We start from the raw sequence: 20,060 nt of genomic DNA, 5'->3' as shown, positions 1-20,060 counted from the left end.
GAGAGAAAGCGCACAGGGGAGAGACAGACAGAGCACAGGGGGGGAGACAGCTCAAACGGGACAGCACATGAGGGGAGAACACAGCACAGAAAGGAGAGAGACAGCAGACAAGGAAGATAGCACATGGGGTAGACAGGTCAAAGAAGAGAGCACAGACGGGAGAAGTCAGCACATGGGGGAAAGAGAGAGGAGATAGGTGCAAAGCCTGCCCCCATAGTGACATTAACGCCCTCCCTATGCGATAGCATCGGGCCTCCATCTAGTGTTTTTATAAGCACTATGTGACAATACCCATCTGTGAAGATTTATGCACAGTTTATGGCTCTTTTACAGTCAATAGCTTTTTTTGTGGCTCCCAAATGGCAATAAGTCATCTATGCCGTGCAGTATTTCATTACACAAATGAATATTATGTAGAATGGTGAGTTTTATGAGGAAAGCCATAGATGGTTTCCCAATCTAGGATACTTATTAATAAACCCTCTACAGACCCAGGAAGACACTGAAGATAGCAGGGGAACACAGACATCTCTAAAATAGCACTGGCATCCTGACTGCATTATGTCCTCAGATCAGATAAATCTATGAAAACAGATCAAAAGGAGCAGCTAATGGACTTTCCAAATTATCGGTAGCCATGAATAATAGATGAAGTAGTGCTACAGAGCATGAGATTACTGTGGTTATGAGGGAGTTAGGGAATCTATGTAAAACTTTATATCAATATGACTGAATGCTAAGCTTTTCTTTTACAGCATATACTGTATGGTATTGTCATGGTACATAGTTTTCCCTGTCCTGCATTTCTGTATAAAATGTCATGATGTGATGTAAGTACCCATGCCCTTTCCCAGATCTTTGTTCCTCAACCATAATTTAACTTGGGCTTGTGTCAACACCTCTAGAGGACTCCCCATTGTTCTCTTAAGCAGGGGGAGAACTCACAGTACACATCTTGATAGACACATCGGAGCCATGCCATGGACTAAACCATCGACTAGGAGGGGGGAAACCTCTCCTCCCCTACCCTTGGGCTGTTCCCGGTAGCCCAAGACAATGGACTTATGCGTGACCAGTGTTGTGTTGGGAGATCTCTGCAGGAAGAAGAGTGGGGGCTCTTAGCTGCGGCAAGACCTCACGCCCGTCGGTGATTGTGGACTTATTATGGACCTTAGGAATAACATGGATTTTTGATTTGGTATGCTGCCTGCCTTAATAAATCCCGTTGGATCGTTCTTAGTCCGGTGGTCTCTTCTTGCTCTGCTGCATACCCCGTCACAAGCTGGTTGGCAGCGGTGGGATCAGAGCAGAAGGAATGGAGGACAACGGCCCATTAACTGCTGGAACCAGAGCCTCAGAGTACAAGAACTGGACTGTGGTGAGCTTACAAACAAAGGCCCGTGAACTGGGGGTCAGCTACAAGGGACTCTCAAAGGAGCAGCTAACTGAGGCTTTGGAAGGAGTTCGCATGCAAGAGGACGCTGAGGAAGCACCTCCACGGCCAATGGAGGAAAGGCGACAGGCAGAGGTAAATACCCAAAAAAGTCAGTGGGCTGTGTGGTACGAGGAGGTGATGGCAATGATGGGAGAGGAGGTCTCCATAGACTATAAGATGGAGGTCATGCGAGGAGCTAAGGAGATGGCATTGCTGGAGAGGCAGATAGCTTTGGAAGCAGCTAGAAGCGCCAGACAGACTGTAACCCCAGCACCCACCATGAGGGAACTCCCCAGAGTGTCCCGCAAAGATTTCAAGCCGTTCCAGGAGGCTGCAGGTGACATTGAGGGCTTCTTCCAGGACTTTGAGCATCAGTGTCGATTAATGGAAGTCCCAGAAAGGGAGCGAGTGCGACATCTGGTGGGGCTCTTAGAGGGTGGAGCTGCCGCAGCCTATAGAGCTATGGACCCTCGGGGGGACTGTGAGTATGCAGACATTAAACGGACTATTCTGGAACACTACGCTGTGACCCCAGACACTTATAGGACCCAGTTTCGTACTTTGGCCTGTGATGAGGAGGTGTCTTTCAAGATGTATGCCCACAGACTCAAACAAGTATGTCATTGCTGGCTGGAGGGAGAGGAGGCCTTAACTTGGGGGGCCTTCCTCCAGGTCATCTTGAAAGAGCAGTTTTACTTCAAGCGTCCCGCTGAGATCCGAGAATGGGTGCGTGAAAGGAGACCAGCCACGGTGGAGGAAGCTGCAGCTCTAGCGGATGAGGCTCTCACCATCAAGCCTCAATGGAAAAAACTACTACTCAGTGAGAAAAGAACTACCAGCCCCCCGACGATGGCGGCCCCTGGTCCTTCGGCCTCCCATACTCACCATCCCAATAGACCATCCACTCATGGTGACCTTCGTGTGACTGTGCCTCGCATTACTCCTGCTCCGCCTTCGGGACTACGACGTGGAGGAAGAGTCCCAGAGCGCAGATGTTATAGATGTGGGCAGCCTAGGCATCTGCAATTCCAATGTCCAGGTGTTCGGAGGCAGGACAGCTACAGACCGCCTTTGCCGGTTCATTATCTACAGACACCCTCACCAGGAGAAGAGCTGGATTCAGTCCCTGACGACTTGCCAAGTGACTCCGATACCCTGGCTCCCATACCAGGAGTCTATGGGGTGCGAGCCCCAGCCACCTGTTCTTCTGACCGTCAGAACAAACATCTACAGGAGGTCCTGCTGGATGGCCAAAAGGTTGTCGGCTTCCGTGAAACTGGGGCTTTTCTCACCATAGCCGATCCCCGCGTACTTCAGCCAGAAGCAATTCAAAAGGGACCAGGAATTGCCATTGAATTGGCTGGAGGCACCCAGAGATATATTCCAAGAACGAGGGTAACCCTGGATTATGGCTTTGGGGCCAAACAATGCGTGGTCGGTGTGATGAGCGGCTTCCCCGCAGACGTTCTTTTAGGAAATGATGTGGGACATCTGCATTGCCACTTCGTCGGTGCGGTAACCAGAAGTCAAGCCAAGAGAGCAGCAGATGGGGACGCATACAACTCATCCATGGAAATGAGGCCACCAGAACCGCCGACACCGCCGGTGAGTGATTCTTCTTGTGGGGACAATGTGAGTGATACCTGGGATAGAGTTCAGTTTCGACAAGAGGTCGATACTGACCCCACCCTAGCTAGTTTTAGAGCACGAGCTGAGACAGGGCAGTTAGGGGAGAACAGGGAAAGGATTATCCGAGAAAATGTACTTTTGTATAGGGTTACCAATGCTGCCTCCCCAGAGAAGCTCTGGACTTGTAACAAACAGATGATTGTTCCTCAGAAATACAGGATTCCCCTACTACACCTTGCTCATGATATCCCTACTGCTGGCCATCAAGGCAAAACCCGCACCGAGAGACGATTGACTCAAACCTTCTATTGGCCAGGGATTTCTCAGGCAGTGGCGCATTTCTGCCGAACTTGCGATATATGTCAGCGTAGAGGGCGACCCGGAGATCACCCAAAGGCCCCTCTGCAACCACTCCCTATCATAGAAGAGCCATTTCAAAGAGTAGCTGTCGATATCATTGGGCCTCTAGCTAAGCCAAGTAGATCAGGAAAGCAGTACATTCTCACTGTTGTAGACTATGCCACCCGATATCCGGAAGCTGTGGCCTTGTCCAGTATTTCTGCAGCCAAGGTGGCCGAGGCCCTGGTTACCATTTTCACCAGAGTAGGATTTCCCAGTGAGATCTTGTCGGACCAAGGCTCCCAGTTCATGTCAGAACTAGTCCAGTGTCTGTGGCGCACCTGTGGAGTACGAGCGATTCGAACGACACCATATTATCCACAAACAAATGGACTTTGTGAACGATTTAATGGCACTCTGAAGAATATGCTGAGGGCCTTCACGGACAGAGATTCAGACCGGGAGAAGTACCTACCCCATCCCTTGTTTGCCTATCGGGAAGTTCCTCAAGAGTCCACAGGGTTTTCCCCCTTTGAACTCCTCTATGGAAGAAAGGTCCGAGGACCCTTAACTCTGCTCAATGAATACTGGGCGGGGCAAGTTGAAGATACAGGAGCCCCTGTTGTCCCTTATGTCCTAAAGCTGCGAGAAACCCTGGCTCAACTTGCTAGTTTTGCCCAGAGTCATGTGCATATGTCTCAAACCCGACAGAAGACCTGGTATGACCGTAAAGCACGCTATCGGGAGTTTGTAGAAGGACAACCGGTCTTAATGATTATTCCCCATCCACAAAATAAACTGCAGACCACATGGGAGGGTCCCCTCCGGGTTCTCAAGAAACTAAATGACACCAATTACCTTCTTGCTCTAGATGATCAGGGACTAAGACAAAAGACTGCCCATGTGAATATGATTAGGGAATACCACGACCGGAACCTTCCAATGATAGCAAGCTGTCGGCTAGCTTCAGAAGACGGTCCCGAGGAAGAGGACTCCCTACCGGATCTCGTGGAAGCCACGAGAGCCCCGTCCACTGTGGAACAGGTTCCTCTGGGAGATCACCTGGACCCCTTACAGAAAGACCAGATGCTGGGAGTGCTTCAACAGAGACGGGCTGCTTTCTCATCTCAACCAGGTCGAACCACCGTCACCCAACATCATGTAGACACTCAGGGTATCCGTCCCATACAACAGGCTCCTTACCGGGTACCTGAATCAGTTTGAAACACCATGCAGCGCGAACTAGAGGAGATGTTACAGCTGGGGGTAATCCAGGCCTCTCATAGCCCTTGGGCCTCTCCTGTGGTGTTAGTACCAAAGAAGGATGGGAGTACTCGATTTTGTGTGGACTACAGACGACTTAATGACCATACTGTCAGTGATCCTTACCCAATGCCCCGTATTGACGAACTTTTAGACCGAATGGCTGGATCCCGATATGTCACTACCTTAGATCTCAGTAAGGGATACTGGCAAATTCCTCTGACGGAGGAAGGGAGAGGACGGTCCGCTTTTATAACCCCCTTTGGTCTGTATGAATTTCTAAGCATGCCTTTTGGAATGAAAAATGCCACGGCAACCTTCCAGAGAATGGTAGATCAGATCCTCCGGGGATGTGGGGACTTTGCTTGTGCCTACTTAGATGATATCACCGTCTTCAGCCAGATGTGGGAGGAACATCTGAATCAAGTAGCCGTTATTCTTGACCTGATTCTTGCAGCCGGCCTAACCATTCGACCCGATAAATGTCAATTGGGGATGGGTGAAGTCCAGTACCTAGGGCATAGAGTAGGGGGAGGGAAGCTCCGTCCAGAACCTGCAAAAATCCAGGCTATTAGAGACTGGCCTGTACCCCAAACTAAGAAACAAGTTATGGCTTTTTTGGGCACTGCTAGTTATTACCGAAAATTTGTTTCTCATTTTAGCAATGTGGCCAAGCCTCTTACCGACCTGACCAAGAAAACGATGCCCAGGCTGGTAATCTGGACTCCAGCCTGTGAGGAGGCTTTTAACCGGCTGAAGGACGCCCTGGTCTGTGACCCTGTTCTGGCTGCTCCGGACTACAAGAGGCGATTCATTGTGCAGACGGACGCCTCAGCTTATGGATTGGGAGCTGTACTCAGCTAGGTGAATGCAGCGGGGGACGAGCACCCCGTCGCCTACATCAGCAGGAAACTGCTGGACCGAGAAGTGGCCTCTGCAACTGTGGAAAAAGAATGTCTGGCTATAGTGTGGGCCCTCCGGAAACTAAAGCCGTATCTGTATGGACGAGAATTCACTGTGGTTACTGATCACAATCCCCTCACTTGGCTGAACAGAGCCTCTGGGGACAATGGACGCTTACTACGATGGAGCCTGGCTCTGCTGCCCTATAACTTTACAGTACAGTATAGAAGAGGCAGCCAACACCAAAATGCAGATGGACTGTTCAGGCAGGAGGAGCCCTGAGTCCGGTCAGCCCTGCCTGTGTGTACTTAACAAGCGACCTGTAGAGGTCCCTCGTACGTACACAAAATTGGAGGGGAAGGAATTGTCATGGTACATAGTTTTCCCTGTCCTGCATTTCTGTATAAAATGTCATGATGTGATGTAAGTACCCATGCCCTTTCCCAGATCTTTGTTCCTCAACCATAATTTAACTTGGGCTTGTGTCAACACCTCTAGAGGACTCCCCATTGTTCTCTTAAGCAGGGGGAGAACTCACAGTACACATCTTTATAGACACATCGGAGCCATGCCATGGACTAAACCATCGACTAGGAGGGGGGAAACCTCTCCTCCCCTACCCTTGGGCTGTTCCCGGTAGCCTAAGACAATGGACTTATGCGTGACCAGTGTTGTGTTGGGAGAACTCTGGAGGAAGAAGAGTGGGGCTCTTAGCTGCGGCAAGACCTCACGCCCGTCGGTGATTGTGGACTTATTATGGACCTTAGTAACAACATGGATTTTTGATTTGGTATACTGCCTGCCTTAATAAATCCCGTTGGATCGTTCTTAGTCCGGTGGTCTCTTCTTGCTCTGCCGCATACCCCGTCACAGGTATAATGTGCTTATAAATTCTCATTTCTTAGAGTAATTATCAGTATATATATTTGTCAGACTATGGCCAGGTTCAAGTTGGTGTTATAACGTATTCTAATTTACTGAGATAGTGACTTTTGTGTTTTCATTGGCTGTAAGCCATAATCATCAACATTAACAGAAATAAACACTTGAAATGGATCACTCTGTTTGTAATGACTCTATATAATACATGAGTTTCACTTTTTGTATTGAAGAACTGAAATAAATTAACTTTTTGATGATATTCTAATTTTGTGAGAAACACCTGTATGTATAGTGTAAGGCAGTGGTCCTCAACCCTTTTTACCTTGAGAGACACATTTCGCTCTCAGAGATGGTCACAAGCCACAATCTGGGAAAAGAAATCATAGAAGCCATATTACAACCAATCATGGATAGCTAGTCATTAAAGGGTTATCACTAGTCGTTAAAGGATTATTCTAAATATTAAAGGATTATTTTGGGTTTTCCAGGTTAATGTGGGTCAGTGGGCAAGTGTATCTACTACTCTTTCCTATGCTATATTCAGACGGCTCCAGTAAAACTTGGGCCAGTCATGTCCGCAAATTTAGAAATTGACTTGCTCTGTGTGCAACTCCATCTGATTGTCCACATAGTGGATAGGTGCAAGAACCTTCTGCTACATCCTTGCATTAGTTTAGCCTGTAAAACTGACCAGAGTACTGCATTCTGTGATTTTTTGCACAGCGCAAAGGCTAACATTTCTGACATTATCTACATAGGGGGTACCCTCCGGGACCTCCTCCATCCCCCAGTGCCTCCTGTTCCGGCCCTCTGCATCATCTTCCTGAAAAAAATGGCAGGTACATGCCCAGTGCGCCTACAGAGGTCTGCCGGCTGGTACCTGGCAACAATTGGGAATTTATCCTATTGGTTCCTGTTGATCACTGTGATAGACCCTATCACAGTGATCAAAAGCCCAAAATTAGTAAATCAAAATCAAATACCCCTTTGTCATCCCCTTAGTTACATAAAAATTCTAAAATAAAAAAAAAATGAAATTTCTTCCATTCTTTGGCGTTAGGGTTGGGGTTTTGTTGGGGTTTGGGTTAGGGTTGTGTTAGGTTAGGGTTGGGGTTGTGGTTAAGGTTGGAGTTAGGATTGTTTTTTTTTTCAAAAGTAAAATAAAATTATGACAAAATGACGACTAGTGTTGAGCGCAAATGCTCGCTACTTGAGTTTGCATCAGGTGCATGGGTATGTACCGAGTATCGCGGGTCCTCGACTGACATGCTCGAGTCCCCATCCCACATGTTTTGCGGCTGTTAGACAGCCCAAAAAAACATGCGGGGATTGCCTGCCATACACGGGGTGAATACTGGCTCAGTATTTTCTTTGTATGTTAATTTTTGCGTCTGTGAACACAGAACTGATGTGGCTTGCTAAAACGCTCCAGTTCTGTCTCATCTGCCCAAAGAACATTTTCCCAGAAGCTTTGTGGCTTGTTAATATGCATTTTACAAAAAATTCCAGTCTCGCTTTTTTATGATTTGTTTTCAATAGTGGTTTCCTCCTTGGTCGTCTTCCATGAAGACAACTTTGGCCAAGACAGCTACAGATGGTGCGATATGACACTGATGTAACTTGACCTTGGATATAACCTCTTTAGAAGTTGTTCTTGCTCTTTCGTTACCATTCATATTTTCCGTCTGATTAATTTATCATTAATTTGTGATGTGGGACCATCCAGGGAAGTTGGCTACTATCCCATAGACCATAAACTTCTGAATAACTTGTACAACTGTAGTAACAGGAACATCAATCTGTTTGGAGATGGTCTTATAGCCTTTACATTTACATAGTCTCCTGTGACAACTCTCTGTCACACCGGTAACTTTTTCACCCTCTCAGCGCTGTCTCACTCACTGCGGTCACTGCTCTGCTTCCCCTCAGGTCAGGCCATATCCCTGAGTTTGCCTCTTTTACAGGAAAAAAGGAGCAAAGTTGTGGATTTTCCGTGCTGTTGATCAATAATGGAGATCCAGATTGCAAGATGATGGTAATGCAATTTTTTTTATTGGTTTTCAGTCAACGCTTGATTTTTTGGAGTTATTCCAAACTTCTTCAGGACATAACCATACATACAGGCAATGAGAAGTAAACACATTTATACACATGAATTTAAAAAACATGGCCGCCAAGGAGACACATCACAACTCTCTGTCACGCCGGTAACGCGCACACCTTCTCAGTGCCGTCCCACTAACTGTGGTCACCGCTCTGCTTCCACTTGTGTCAGGCCATCTTCCTGAGTTTGCCTCTTGCAGTATTCCCCAGCATTGCTGCATCTTCCTGCTGTCTCCACCTGGCTTTAGGAAGTTGCGGCCAGTCACTGCAGGAATTTAACCCTGCTGTGTCCTGCAGAGATAAACTTCCCTGGGCTATCCGTTGCCAGCAGGGGATATATTAGGCAGCTCCTCCGTCCACTCTTTGCCTGAACTTTGGTTCTAGTCAGTAGTCTGTTCTAGCGTCCAGTTTAGATGTGTTCCAGTTTTGTTTCCTGTTACCGACCCGGCTTGTCAACCCATTCCATCTGATCTCTCCACTCCTGACCTCGGCTTTGTATCTTGAATCTGTGCTGCCTGCCCCAACCTTGGACTGTCTATGTCTCTGCCTGTGCCCTCTGTACAGCGTATAACTTCCTTGAGCCCTTGGTCAGCTGCTGCAGGTCCTGGCAACTGCCCTGGCACCTGGTGGATGTTCTGCAGTCTAAGCCTATCCTCAACATCAGAGGCTCTAGCGAAGACCACGTAACCACTTAATCCCTCCAGGGTAAGCTCAGCCAGTGGCGCTGTCACACTCTCTCCATAGCTTTCTTTGGTCCATGTTCAGTGTGGTATCCACCATGATACCAAACAGCACAGTGACTACTTTTCACCCTTTAAATAGGCAGACTGACTGATTGCAAGTGTGTAGACACCTGTGGGTTATAATATGCACTGTTATTTTTGTGGTTTGGACCTCGGGGTTGTCCCTCTAAAATTAAGACTTTGAAAGCATGAAATTGATGATATATCATCAAATGTGATATGTTGTTTTGGTTTGCTAAACAATGAAATGATTATGGTCCATCATTCAGCTGCTTCTAAAAGATGCTAGGAGTCACATTGATTCAAAGAATAGGACCTCAATATTAAAGTTTCAGATAAGCCCTTTGTTTGGTGCTCTTGCAGCATTGTGTGGAAAAAAATGCTACATTCTACAGAACCATATAGCAAAGTTTTGCATACAAATAACAATGTTTTATTAAACATAAAACTCAGAATGTTAATAAGTTACAGACAAGGAGGTAGTGCCAAATGGTATGATGCATCAAGGTAGGGTAAACAAAATAATAAATTCATAGTAATACTGAGAGATGACACAATTGCACAATGCTCATAAAAGCCACACTGTAAATATTAGATTACAAAAAATCATCTTCAGAGCAACGGGCTAGAGTCACAATACGTACCATAAATGCCCCAAAGTATAAATAGAGAAGCCCAACCTCCCCTATGGCCACATAAGAGATGAAGGGAAACAGGCACATCAAAGAGTAATAAAGGTCACAGCCTATGGCTCATTCAAACCCATACATCAAAATAGGAGTGGCAAGAGGAGAGGTAACGTACCAAGGAAGCACAATCGGTCACATGGGGAGCATGGAGGTGAGGAGAAGGGTTGCCCAACGCACGTTTCGCGGCTTCCCAAGCCGCTTTCTCAAGGGCAGAGAGTGTGTACTGGTGGTGACCCAGGATCTCTCTATATATCCTCACTATCACCTGAGGATCCGGTCACGTGGTCGGTGCGGTGCGCACTCGGAAGTAGCCAACTGAAGCCGGGGGTGCGCCACCCGGATCACATGATGGTGGAGTAAATGACGTCATAGTGGCGCATGCGCACGGTGGTAGGAGCCCGTCGCGCGCGCGCCCCAACCGTCAGACCGCTCAATGTGCATGCGCAGGAATGAGATCCCACACAGGCGCAGGCGGCCAATAGACGGAGAGGCGCATGCGCGCCACGTCTCCTCCATACGCATGTGCACGGCGTACCAGAGCCCACAACAGGTGAAGTCAGAGGGCAACACATAGCCCTATCAAATGGGGGATAGGATGGGAATGGAAGGGGAAAGAATGGAAAAAGAGGACATGGCCGAAAAGAGACAAGATGACAAAAGCATAAAGGACAGTCAAACACAATTGGCACATAATACTAGCATGTATATATAGAACACGTCATCTTGTCTTGTAAGCACATGTCCCATAAAGGCCACCAGTCCAATGTAAGCATCCAACTTCCACCATTGTCCATAATAGGCAAGAGTCACAAAACTTCAGGAATACAAATGTACTCTGACAAAAGAGAAGAAAAAAGAGAAAACAATAAAAATCCACAATATGAAATTAAAATCACATAAAATACAAATCCCCCTTGGGATCACCTCCCTCACTTCTGACAAATAGGAAAGAAGTGTAGGGATGAGAATGTACAGGGTCAGCTGCTAAGGTCACAGAAATGAGCAGAAGCTCAGGGACTCATTGAGGCGATTGGGTGTCATTGTATTTAATCGCATAATCCATTGTGCCTCCCTCTGGGCAAGCACTTTCCTAATATTGCCCCCCCGAATCCCCATATGTATCACATCGATACCACGCACCATAAATGAACGAGGGTTACAATTATGTTTGGCCCTAAAGTGACGTGGGATAGTTTTAAGTAAAGTTGGATCTTCTGCTGAGCTGGCTGCCCCAATGTCCCTTATGTGCTCACGTGTATGTACCCGCAGTTCCCTAGATGTTAGGCCGATATAAATTAAAGGGCAACTGCAGGTAGCGTAATAAATGACATTTGACGTGCCACACGATATGTGATGTCTAATGTCAAATGATCTATTACCATCTGCGGAACAGAAACTGGTGCATCGAAGGACATTGGGGCAAGCCGCACAATGTCCACACTTAAAACTACCCAAAGTTGGAACCTTTGATCCAAAGGGGCGTGGTACCGGTGATACATAGTGGCTGTTGACAAGAATATCTCTGAGATTGCGGCATCTCCTAGGTGTCATGGATGGAAAGTCCCTGAGGCATCCCCTCAGAGCGGGCACCGTCATCAAGATATCCCAATGTTTATTTAGAATAGTTCTCATATTGGACCATTCGTGGTTATAGGTAGAGATTAAACTAATCGTCTCCTCCCCGTCCATCAAGGATTTCTTGGGGTGGAGGAGAGAGACGCGTGGGGTCATCCTTGCCCTATTGTATCCCCTTTTAATGCATCTCTGACTATAACCACGTGTAAATTGATGTTTCAGGTCTTTTGCCTGACGTTCAAAATTTTGTTCTGTAGAGCAGATCCGCCTTATCCTTAGGAACTGTCCAACCGGGACAGCCCCAATGGTCGCTGGACTATGGGCAGACCCAGCGTGAATCAGTGAGTTAACAGCAGTGGCTTCCTGAAAACATCTGTCTGAGGATTCCCATTGGTGTCAACATTAAGGGAGATGTCCAGGAAGTCCACTCTTTTGGTATCAAAGACATATGTCAATCTTATATTATACTGATTCACGCTGAGAGAGTCCATGAACTCCCCGAGCTGCTGGGCCGAGCCCTGCCACAAAAGCAAAATGTCATCAATATATCTAAGCCAGCACAGCACATGACTGGCGGCCGACACGCCCTCCCCTCCAAAAATCTCGCTCTCCCACTGCCCAGATCTATACTACATTGCTTTGTGCGCATAGGCCAACATGGTTCTTACTGCATTTACACAGGAGAATGCACTGCTGAGAATGATGATCGTTTGTACTTCATAAAAGATCATTTTGACTGATGAACCAGCGTTCTGCTTGTTTATCGGGTGATTGGCAGCCTATTTAGGGTTGAAAAAAGACATAGGGTCATCAAAGTTCAACCTTTCTCCATCAGTTATACATTCTTTATTGTCATTTGTTGTGAGAAAAGTATCTAGTCCTTTTTTAAATGGGAAGATAATAGTAAAAACAGTATTTTTTTTTAACATCGCTCTTTCCTGGTTATCTTGCAATGTAAATGCCCCTTTTGAAGCTCTACTAGCCAAAACATCGTGTCTCTAAGGCTGGCCATACACATTAGATGGCTTTTGGACAGACAATGACGTTTGGCCAACAGCCATCTCAGCCGACACTACCATACATGTTTTGTATGAGAAAGCCGCCGTCTGACATGTCTTATCTCCAGATAAACAATGAGATCGGCAGTCTAAACTTGGACATGCATAATTGACATCTCTCTCAACCATCGGTTGGCCAGTGAACCCATCCATACACATTAGACCATTGACCAAACTCATCAATATCGGCAGGTTCATCTGACATTAGTCTACTGTGTATGGGAGCCCTAAGGAGATCTTTGTAGACAACCTCTGGACAATTCAACCAATTACCCCATTGTTTGTGAATTTTACTAATGCATCTCGAATTGTCATATTCAGCCCATGAATCCCTTCTGTATAACAAAGAGGGGTTAGCTGACAACCAGCACTTGGCTATAGTCTTCCTGATATGATACAAAATTTTGGCCACATCTATATACTCTGATGAAGTGCACTCAAAAGTCATCACATAACCCAGCAGCCATACTTTGGGTTCCAGCGTGACCGGAAAAGCATAGATTCGATTGATTACATTTTTCACCTCCATCAATAAGTATCTCAGTCAGAGACATGACCATAATATATGCTTCAATTCAGCTTCTTCGTGACTACAGTGAGGACACATCATCTCCTCTCATCTTCATTTTATGCATTACCTATGGAATCTATATACCCTGTGGATTAAAAAGAATTGTGATCTCCTCTGCGCCACAATTCTAGAGACCATTCCTAGAGCCTCCAGTATCTCACCCCACTCTTCTGAGAAAATAGGGTCCGACTCCTTCCTCTTTACTAAAAATGAGTACAAAAAGAGAATGTAGCAATACGTGGATTTATGAAAGATGCAATACAAAAATATTTCCTTGACTCTTTCACTAGTCAAGGAAAAAGATCAGTAGCTCTCTCTCACAACTTTATCAGCATGCAGGACTGATGTAGGTTTTCATTGTGAACAGTGCTCTACTGGCCGCTATTAACACATGATCATGGTCCAACACAGTCTGTAATGATAAATGAATATCAATAGTCTAATTGATGATGTGCTGTTAGAATATTTGCGTTTTTCACTTAAAAATGCCTCTCACGTGCCTGATCTTATGCTGTAAGTTTACATCAGCACACTGGTGGACACAGACAGAAAAGGTTCCCTGTGCAAGAACAAAATACTGTCCCTTTTCAGCTTAAGACCTCCTAAAAATGCAAAATTGCCCCTGCTTTGGAGGTATAAATGGGCACCTTTACCGCTTGGACCCTTGTGTGGCTGCACAGATTGCACCAATGGTATAGAATCATAGAATCATAGAATGGTAGCATTGGAAGGGACCTCCTGGGTCATCTGGTCCAACCCCCTGCTCAAAGCAGGATTCACTAAATCATCTCATACAGATGTCTGTCCAGCCTCTGTTTGAAGACGTCCATTGAAGGGGAACTCACCACCTCTCGTGGCATCCTGCTCCACTCATTGATCACCCTAACTGTCAAAAAGTTTTTTCTAATATCTAATCTCATTCAGTTTCATCCCATTGCTTCTAGTCTTTCCTTGTGCAAATGAGAATAAAGATGATCCTTCTACAATGTGACATCCCTTGAGATATTTGTAGACAGCTATTAAGTCTCCTCTCAGTCTTCTTTTTTGACTGTCCGCTCCTGCATTAGCACAGGTTTTTGGACCAAGATTTAATTTATGAAAAGTTCATTTCTGGCTATACCACACTTAAAAGGGATATTTCCAACTTGGGAATGTATGGCATAAATGTCTTAAACTGTGTGAATTCTACCTCATAAGGGAGGCGTAGGACCTCCATTCTTCACATTGGTACAGGTCCCATATTTCCAGATTGCTTATCTCCAGACCACTTTGTGAGGTGGGGCCGACATCTTTCAGACATTGATATGCCATACATTTTCATGTTGGGAATACCCTTATAATGTTATGAGTCTCGTTTTGAAGAACTTAATGCATTTGTTTCTCTTTTAGAACTACTTTGATGGGAAGCTGTCACCTCAGGGGAAAATGCCATGGATAGAATACAACCATACAAGAGTTTCAGGGACTGAGTTTATTATTGATTTTTTAGAGGAAAAACTTGGAGTCAATTTGAACAAAAACCTCAATCCACATGAAAGAGCTGTTTCCAGAGCAGTGACTAAAATGGTTGAAGAGCATTTCTACTGGTGAGTCTTTGAGATTCTGTCACATGAGCATGGCTATAAGGGCGGCAAAGGGGCACTTGCAGTAAGGCATTGGCGCCTGATGGATCCAAGAGCCCCTCTGCCACATAAGTCTACAAGTTTATAAATGGCACATAGGCTGAGGGTCTGTTACAGATTTGCATCAGTTTATTTGTTTTTTTTTGTTGCAGGACATTAGCATATTGCCAGTGGGTGGATAATCTACACGAGACTGAGAAAATGATCACCATTCCTGGACCACTTAGTGACTTGTTGAAGTGGATTTTGTGCCACCTGACTAAGGGCATTGTGAAACGTGAAATGTATGGACAGGGTATTGGACGCTTCTCAGAAGAAGAGATTTATAGGTTAATGGAGAAAGATATGAGATCGCTAGCTGGACTTCTGGGTAATATTCTCATAATCTTATATATTTTTTCCTGCCATTGACTTGTCTGTGTTAGGATTTCAGAATGTCTAGTTATTAGTAATAGCATAAAAAGTCCTGTAATCAGTTGCTTTTAGGATCACAATGTACTATAACTGACTGCTATTGCTTGCCTGTTCATTTTGGTTTGCCCTGTCTTCTTATCTTTTGGGATTAGAGATGAATGGAATTTTTACTTAAAGGGAACCTGTCAGCAGGATTTCACCCCACAAACTATTTTTACGCTCATTCAGCACTTTCACAGACAAGTCCAGCAATAGCTTCACAGAAATGTATTTCTTAATGTTATAATTATTTGTTAATCTTAATGGTAACTATAATTTTTTGGGAGGCAGATTCCAAATATGGCATATTGTTTTTTTCCATCCTCTAAATACAGTACAGACCAAAAGTTTGGACACACCTTCTCATTTAAAGATTTTTCTGAATTTTCATGACTATGAAAATTGTACATTCACACTGAAGGCATCAAAACTATGAATTAACACATGTGGAATTATATACTTAACAAAAAAGTGTGAAACAACAGAAAATATGTCTTATATTCTAGGTTCTTCAAAGTAGCCACCTTTTGCTTTGATGACTGCTTTGCACACTCTTGTCAATTCATGTTGCCCAAACAACAGACAGCATTAGTCAGAGCCTGGCTACATGAGCACACCAAGTATGTATTACTCTTCAAAGCATATTTTTTTCTGAAATGCCGGAGCATTTAAGATCCTGCCAGGGACCATATGTAGAGAATAGATTAGTCCAGTGCCGCTCTGGGTAATTGACAGGTTTCTTGTTGTGGGAGAGACCTGTCATTCATCTAGAGTGGTGCTTGGAGTTGCATCAAACTAGACTTGTGTCCAGGTATGGTCCCCGGCCATATCTTCTAACTATATAAAACAAAAATAACTGGCTTCACTTGTGCAGACAGGCTCTGGCTCTTGCTGCTTGAGGTTTGGGCAACATGAATGAGATAATAGGTTCCCTTTAACACTTTCACGACATGCGCCGGACATGTACATGTATTAATTGCAATATATTACATGTATTTTTTAGCTTAATTGTGCTGAAATTAGAAGATTCATTGGTAGGGGGTTTAAAAGGTACCTGACAGTTGATAAAGCTTCCCTATCCACAGGATTTATTATACTCCTTTATATAGCAGCATTAATTCCACAGTGCTTTACAGACATTATCAGGACTGTCCCCATTGGGGCTCACAATTTAAATTCCATATCAATGTGCAGGGGCATACATAGAAAACATGGGGCCCCATAGCCGAAGTTTTAATTGCCCCCCCCCCCCCCAACAAAAAATAAATAATTAATATCCGGTCACAGAAGAACATATCTCATAACTCAGGGCCAGCGTCAGCACCTGGCGCACCTGGGCAAGTGTCGGGGCCCAGGACAATCAGGGGGGCCCACTCGCCAACGGAGCCCAGGCCACTTCCCCGGCATCTGTGCAGGGCCGCCGGTGCTGTTCGAGCCCTGCTCTGCTTCATGCAGTAGCGGTCAGTGTGCTGCTGCTCCACCTATCAGGCCCATTGCTGTCACTTTCCAGACATGGCCGCGCACTGTGCGGCTGTGTCTAGTAGTAATGACACGCAGGGGCGACACTGTGCCTTTAATTGCGCTTGTGTGTGGCACTTGCCGCGTCATTACTACCAGACGCAGCCGCACAGTGCAGAGCGCGCTGCCATGTCTGAAAAGTGACAGCACTGGGCCTGATTGGTGGAGCAGCAGCACACTGACCGCACACTGACCGCTGCTGCATGAAGCAGAGCAGGGCTCGGACAACACCGGCGGCCCTGCACAGATGGCGGGGAAGCGGCCCGGGCCTGATGGCGAGGGCCATGTGACACGCCTGAGGCCCTGCACTGCCACATGACTGAGGAGCTGGACAGGACACAGGCCAGGGGGCAGGTGAGTAAGCTTCCCCAATCGCCATATTAAAAATATTTCTAATGTGTGTGTGTGTGTGTGTGTGTGTGCATGTATGATGTGAATGTCTGTGTATGTCAGTGTGTATGACTATATATATACTGTATATATATTTGTCTGTTTTATATGTGTTTTTAAGAATATGTTCAAATATGTATGTATCTGTGTATATGTTTGTGTATATGCGGGTCTGCATATTGTTTGTGTGTATATCTGTGTACCATGTGCATGTGTGTATCTGTACCATGTGCATTTGTGTATGTGTGTGCATGTCTGCGTACCATGTGTGTGAGCATGTCTGCATACTGGATGTATGTGTGTGTGCACATGTGCGTGTGCACATGTGCGTGTCTGTGTACTGTGTGTGTGTGCGCATGTCTGCATATGTGAAGGATGAGGGGACAGCCTGGGCCCTGTGCTGTAGACCTATATTTCTCTGCCGTATCTGTCCATCATGAATTGTGGTATGTGCTAAAGGGGCCCACTGAGACCCTTTTGCCTGGGGCCCACGAAAACCTGGTGTCGGCCCTGTCATAACTTTTCAGTCCTTACAAAGTCATTTTCTTCCTACTGAAGACCTAGATTCTCTTTCATTGTAACCATAAAATATGAAGCCTGTAAAAAGTGCCCCCCAATCACAGTATCATACCCCCACAGTGAATTCCTCCACACGCACAGTATGATGACTCTACTGTACCCCAGCTCAACTCCCCCGGCTAAGTATGGTGACCCAAACACAGTATGATCCACCAACTGTGACCCCTACACAGTATAATGGCCCCACACCTCACCACACTGTATAATGGCCCCCGCTAGCCCTCCAAACAGTATAATTGCCCCCACACAGTATGATGGACACGCAAACATTCACACTGTATAATTGCTTGCATACAGTATAAAAGCCCCCACATAGCCCTCCATAAAGTATAAATGCTCACACATAGCCCTCCAAATATTATAATGGCCTCCACATAACCCTCCAAATATTATAATAGCCCTCACGTAGCCCTCCATATAGTATAATAGCTAGTGTTGAGCATTCCGATACTGAAATATCGGGTATCGACCGATATTCGCGGTATCGGAGTTCCGATACTGAGTTCCGATACTTTTAGAATATCGAATACTGGAATCGGAAGTTCCCATAATGCCTGTGCTCTGCAGTGTCTCTGAAGGATGACAAGCTGGATGGCAGCTCTCAGCTGCGATCCAGCCTGTCATCAGAATGCCATCCCAGCGTGAGAGAAAGCGCAGGAGAATTTTCAGCTGGGGGCTGATATTAATAGCCCAGGAAGGGTGCCATGAATATTGGCCCCCTCCCAGGCTAGAAACACCAGCTGTCAGCCGCCCCAGAAATGGCGCAGGAGAATTCTCCCACGTTGTCAGTGACGTGCATGAGGTGAGCTGTGTTCATTGGACATGAACTCGGCTCATCTGGATGCCGTCACAGCCAGACACTGAGGAGCGCAAGCATGCCTGCGCTTCTCAGTGTCTGCGGCATGGCAAGCTGGATGGCAGCTTTCGGCCGCGATCCAGCCTGTCATGTGATTGTGGCAGAGCTGGAGCCGTCCTGGGAACCATGGAAAGGTAAGGATGAGGTTGCTTTATTATTTTACTTTTATTGCAGAAGACATTGGCTTCAGCTGGAATGGGCGTGATGGTAAGTATGGTTTAATTTAGAACAATAAAGAATTGTGTGTTTATTTCAATTAAAGGACTTTATTCTGGGTGTTGTGTTTTTTTTTAACTTTGACTATGGGGTTAGTAATGGGGGTGTCTTATAGTCGCCTCTCCATTTCTAACCTGGGCTTGATGTCAGCTGGCATTATAAGCTGACATCAACCCCAGCCCTATTACCCCACTGCCACCGCTACAGGGCAGTGGGAAGAGCAAGGCTAAGTGCCAGAATTGGCGCATCCTATGGATGTGCCATTCCTGGGGCGGCTGACGGCTGGTGTTTCTAGCCTGGGAGGGGGCCAATATTCATGGCACCCTTCCTGGGCTATTAATATCAGCCCCCAGCTGTCTGCCTAGCCTTTGCTAGCTATTAAAATAGGGGGGACCCCACGTCATTTTTTTTGGGGTCCCCCATTTTAATAGTAAAGGCTAGGTATTCAGCTGGGGGCTGATATTAGTAGCCTGGGAAGCTCTGTGGGTATTACCCCCTTCCCAGGCTTCAAACATCTGCCCCAGCCGTCTGCTTAACCTCCGCTAGAGACTAAAATTACGGGGAACCCCACGCCAATTTTTTTTTAAATAAATCCTTTATTTTAACACTAAATGACAAGTACAGTAATCAACACTATCACTGTACTTATTATATATGTGACTGACATGTTTCTATTTATCTAATCTATGTGTGATGCTCTATTCTTTCTGTTCTAAATTGTCGGGTACCGGTGTATGCCGCTGCTGAATTGCCGGCTTTTCATGTAATACATTCTACATTATTCTTAGTTGTTTTCCTTCATGTAGAATTAACTTACAAGGAAAGAAAGGGTTTATTTTCATTCCGATATTTGTGTCCCATTGACTTGCATTGGTTTCCGGTATCGGAATCGGCAATATCTGATATTTTTTGGGCATGGGTCCGATCCAATCCGATCCGATATTTCCCGATATCGGAAGGTATCGCTCAACACTAATAATAACCCCATAGTCTTCCATATAGTGTACTCAGGAACCAGTACCAGGCTCTCACGCAGGAGAACCATGAAGAAATACAGCAAAATAAGACTTTGCCAGCAATGAATAACCTTGTAAGCCCTCAGAATCCTCCTGGATGGAGAAAGAAGAATGTTGTGAAGAAAAAACGGAGAGTGGTGGTCATGGGGGATTCCCTGTTAAGAGGAACAGAGGCCGCTATCTGCAGCCCAGACATAACCTCAAGAGAAATGTGCTGTCT

General features: G+C 45.8%; 1 protein-coding gene across 4 annotated transcripts in view; it reads left to right on the top strand.

The window, feature by feature from the left end:
• The window catches only part of FAXC (failed axon connections homolog, metaxin like GST domain containing), an 84,383-nt gene that overhangs the window by 30,346 nt on the left and 33,977 nt on the right, over positions 1–20,060 (top strand). For 2 of the 4 annotated variants that reach the window (XM_073675744.1, XM_073675745.1), the window contains 2 exons: positions 14,580–14,776; positions 14,965–15,182. In XM_073675744.1, the coding sequence (XP_073531845.1) occupies positions 14,580–14,776; positions 14,965–15,182 (415 nt within the window). Of the gene's footprint in view, positions 1–8,380; positions 8,487–14,579; positions 14,777–14,964; positions 15,183–20,060 lie in introns of all 4 variants that reach the window. The other 2 variants (XM_073675746.1, XM_073675748.1) reach the window with 2 other exon arrangements.

Source organism: Phyllobates terribilis, unplaced genomic scaffold, assembly GCF_046119375.1.
Source record: "Phyllobates terribilis strain yellow unplaced genomic scaffold, ASM4611937v1 Scaffold_3__8_contigs__length_932513732, whole genome shotgun sequence".
Taxonomy (NCBI): domain Eukaryota; kingdom Metazoa; phylum Chordata; class Amphibia; order Anura; family Dendrobatidae; genus Phyllobates; species Phyllobates terribilis.
Note: the sequence above shows the minus strand (reverse complement) of the source record. Positions and strands in the feature narration are given on the sequence as shown.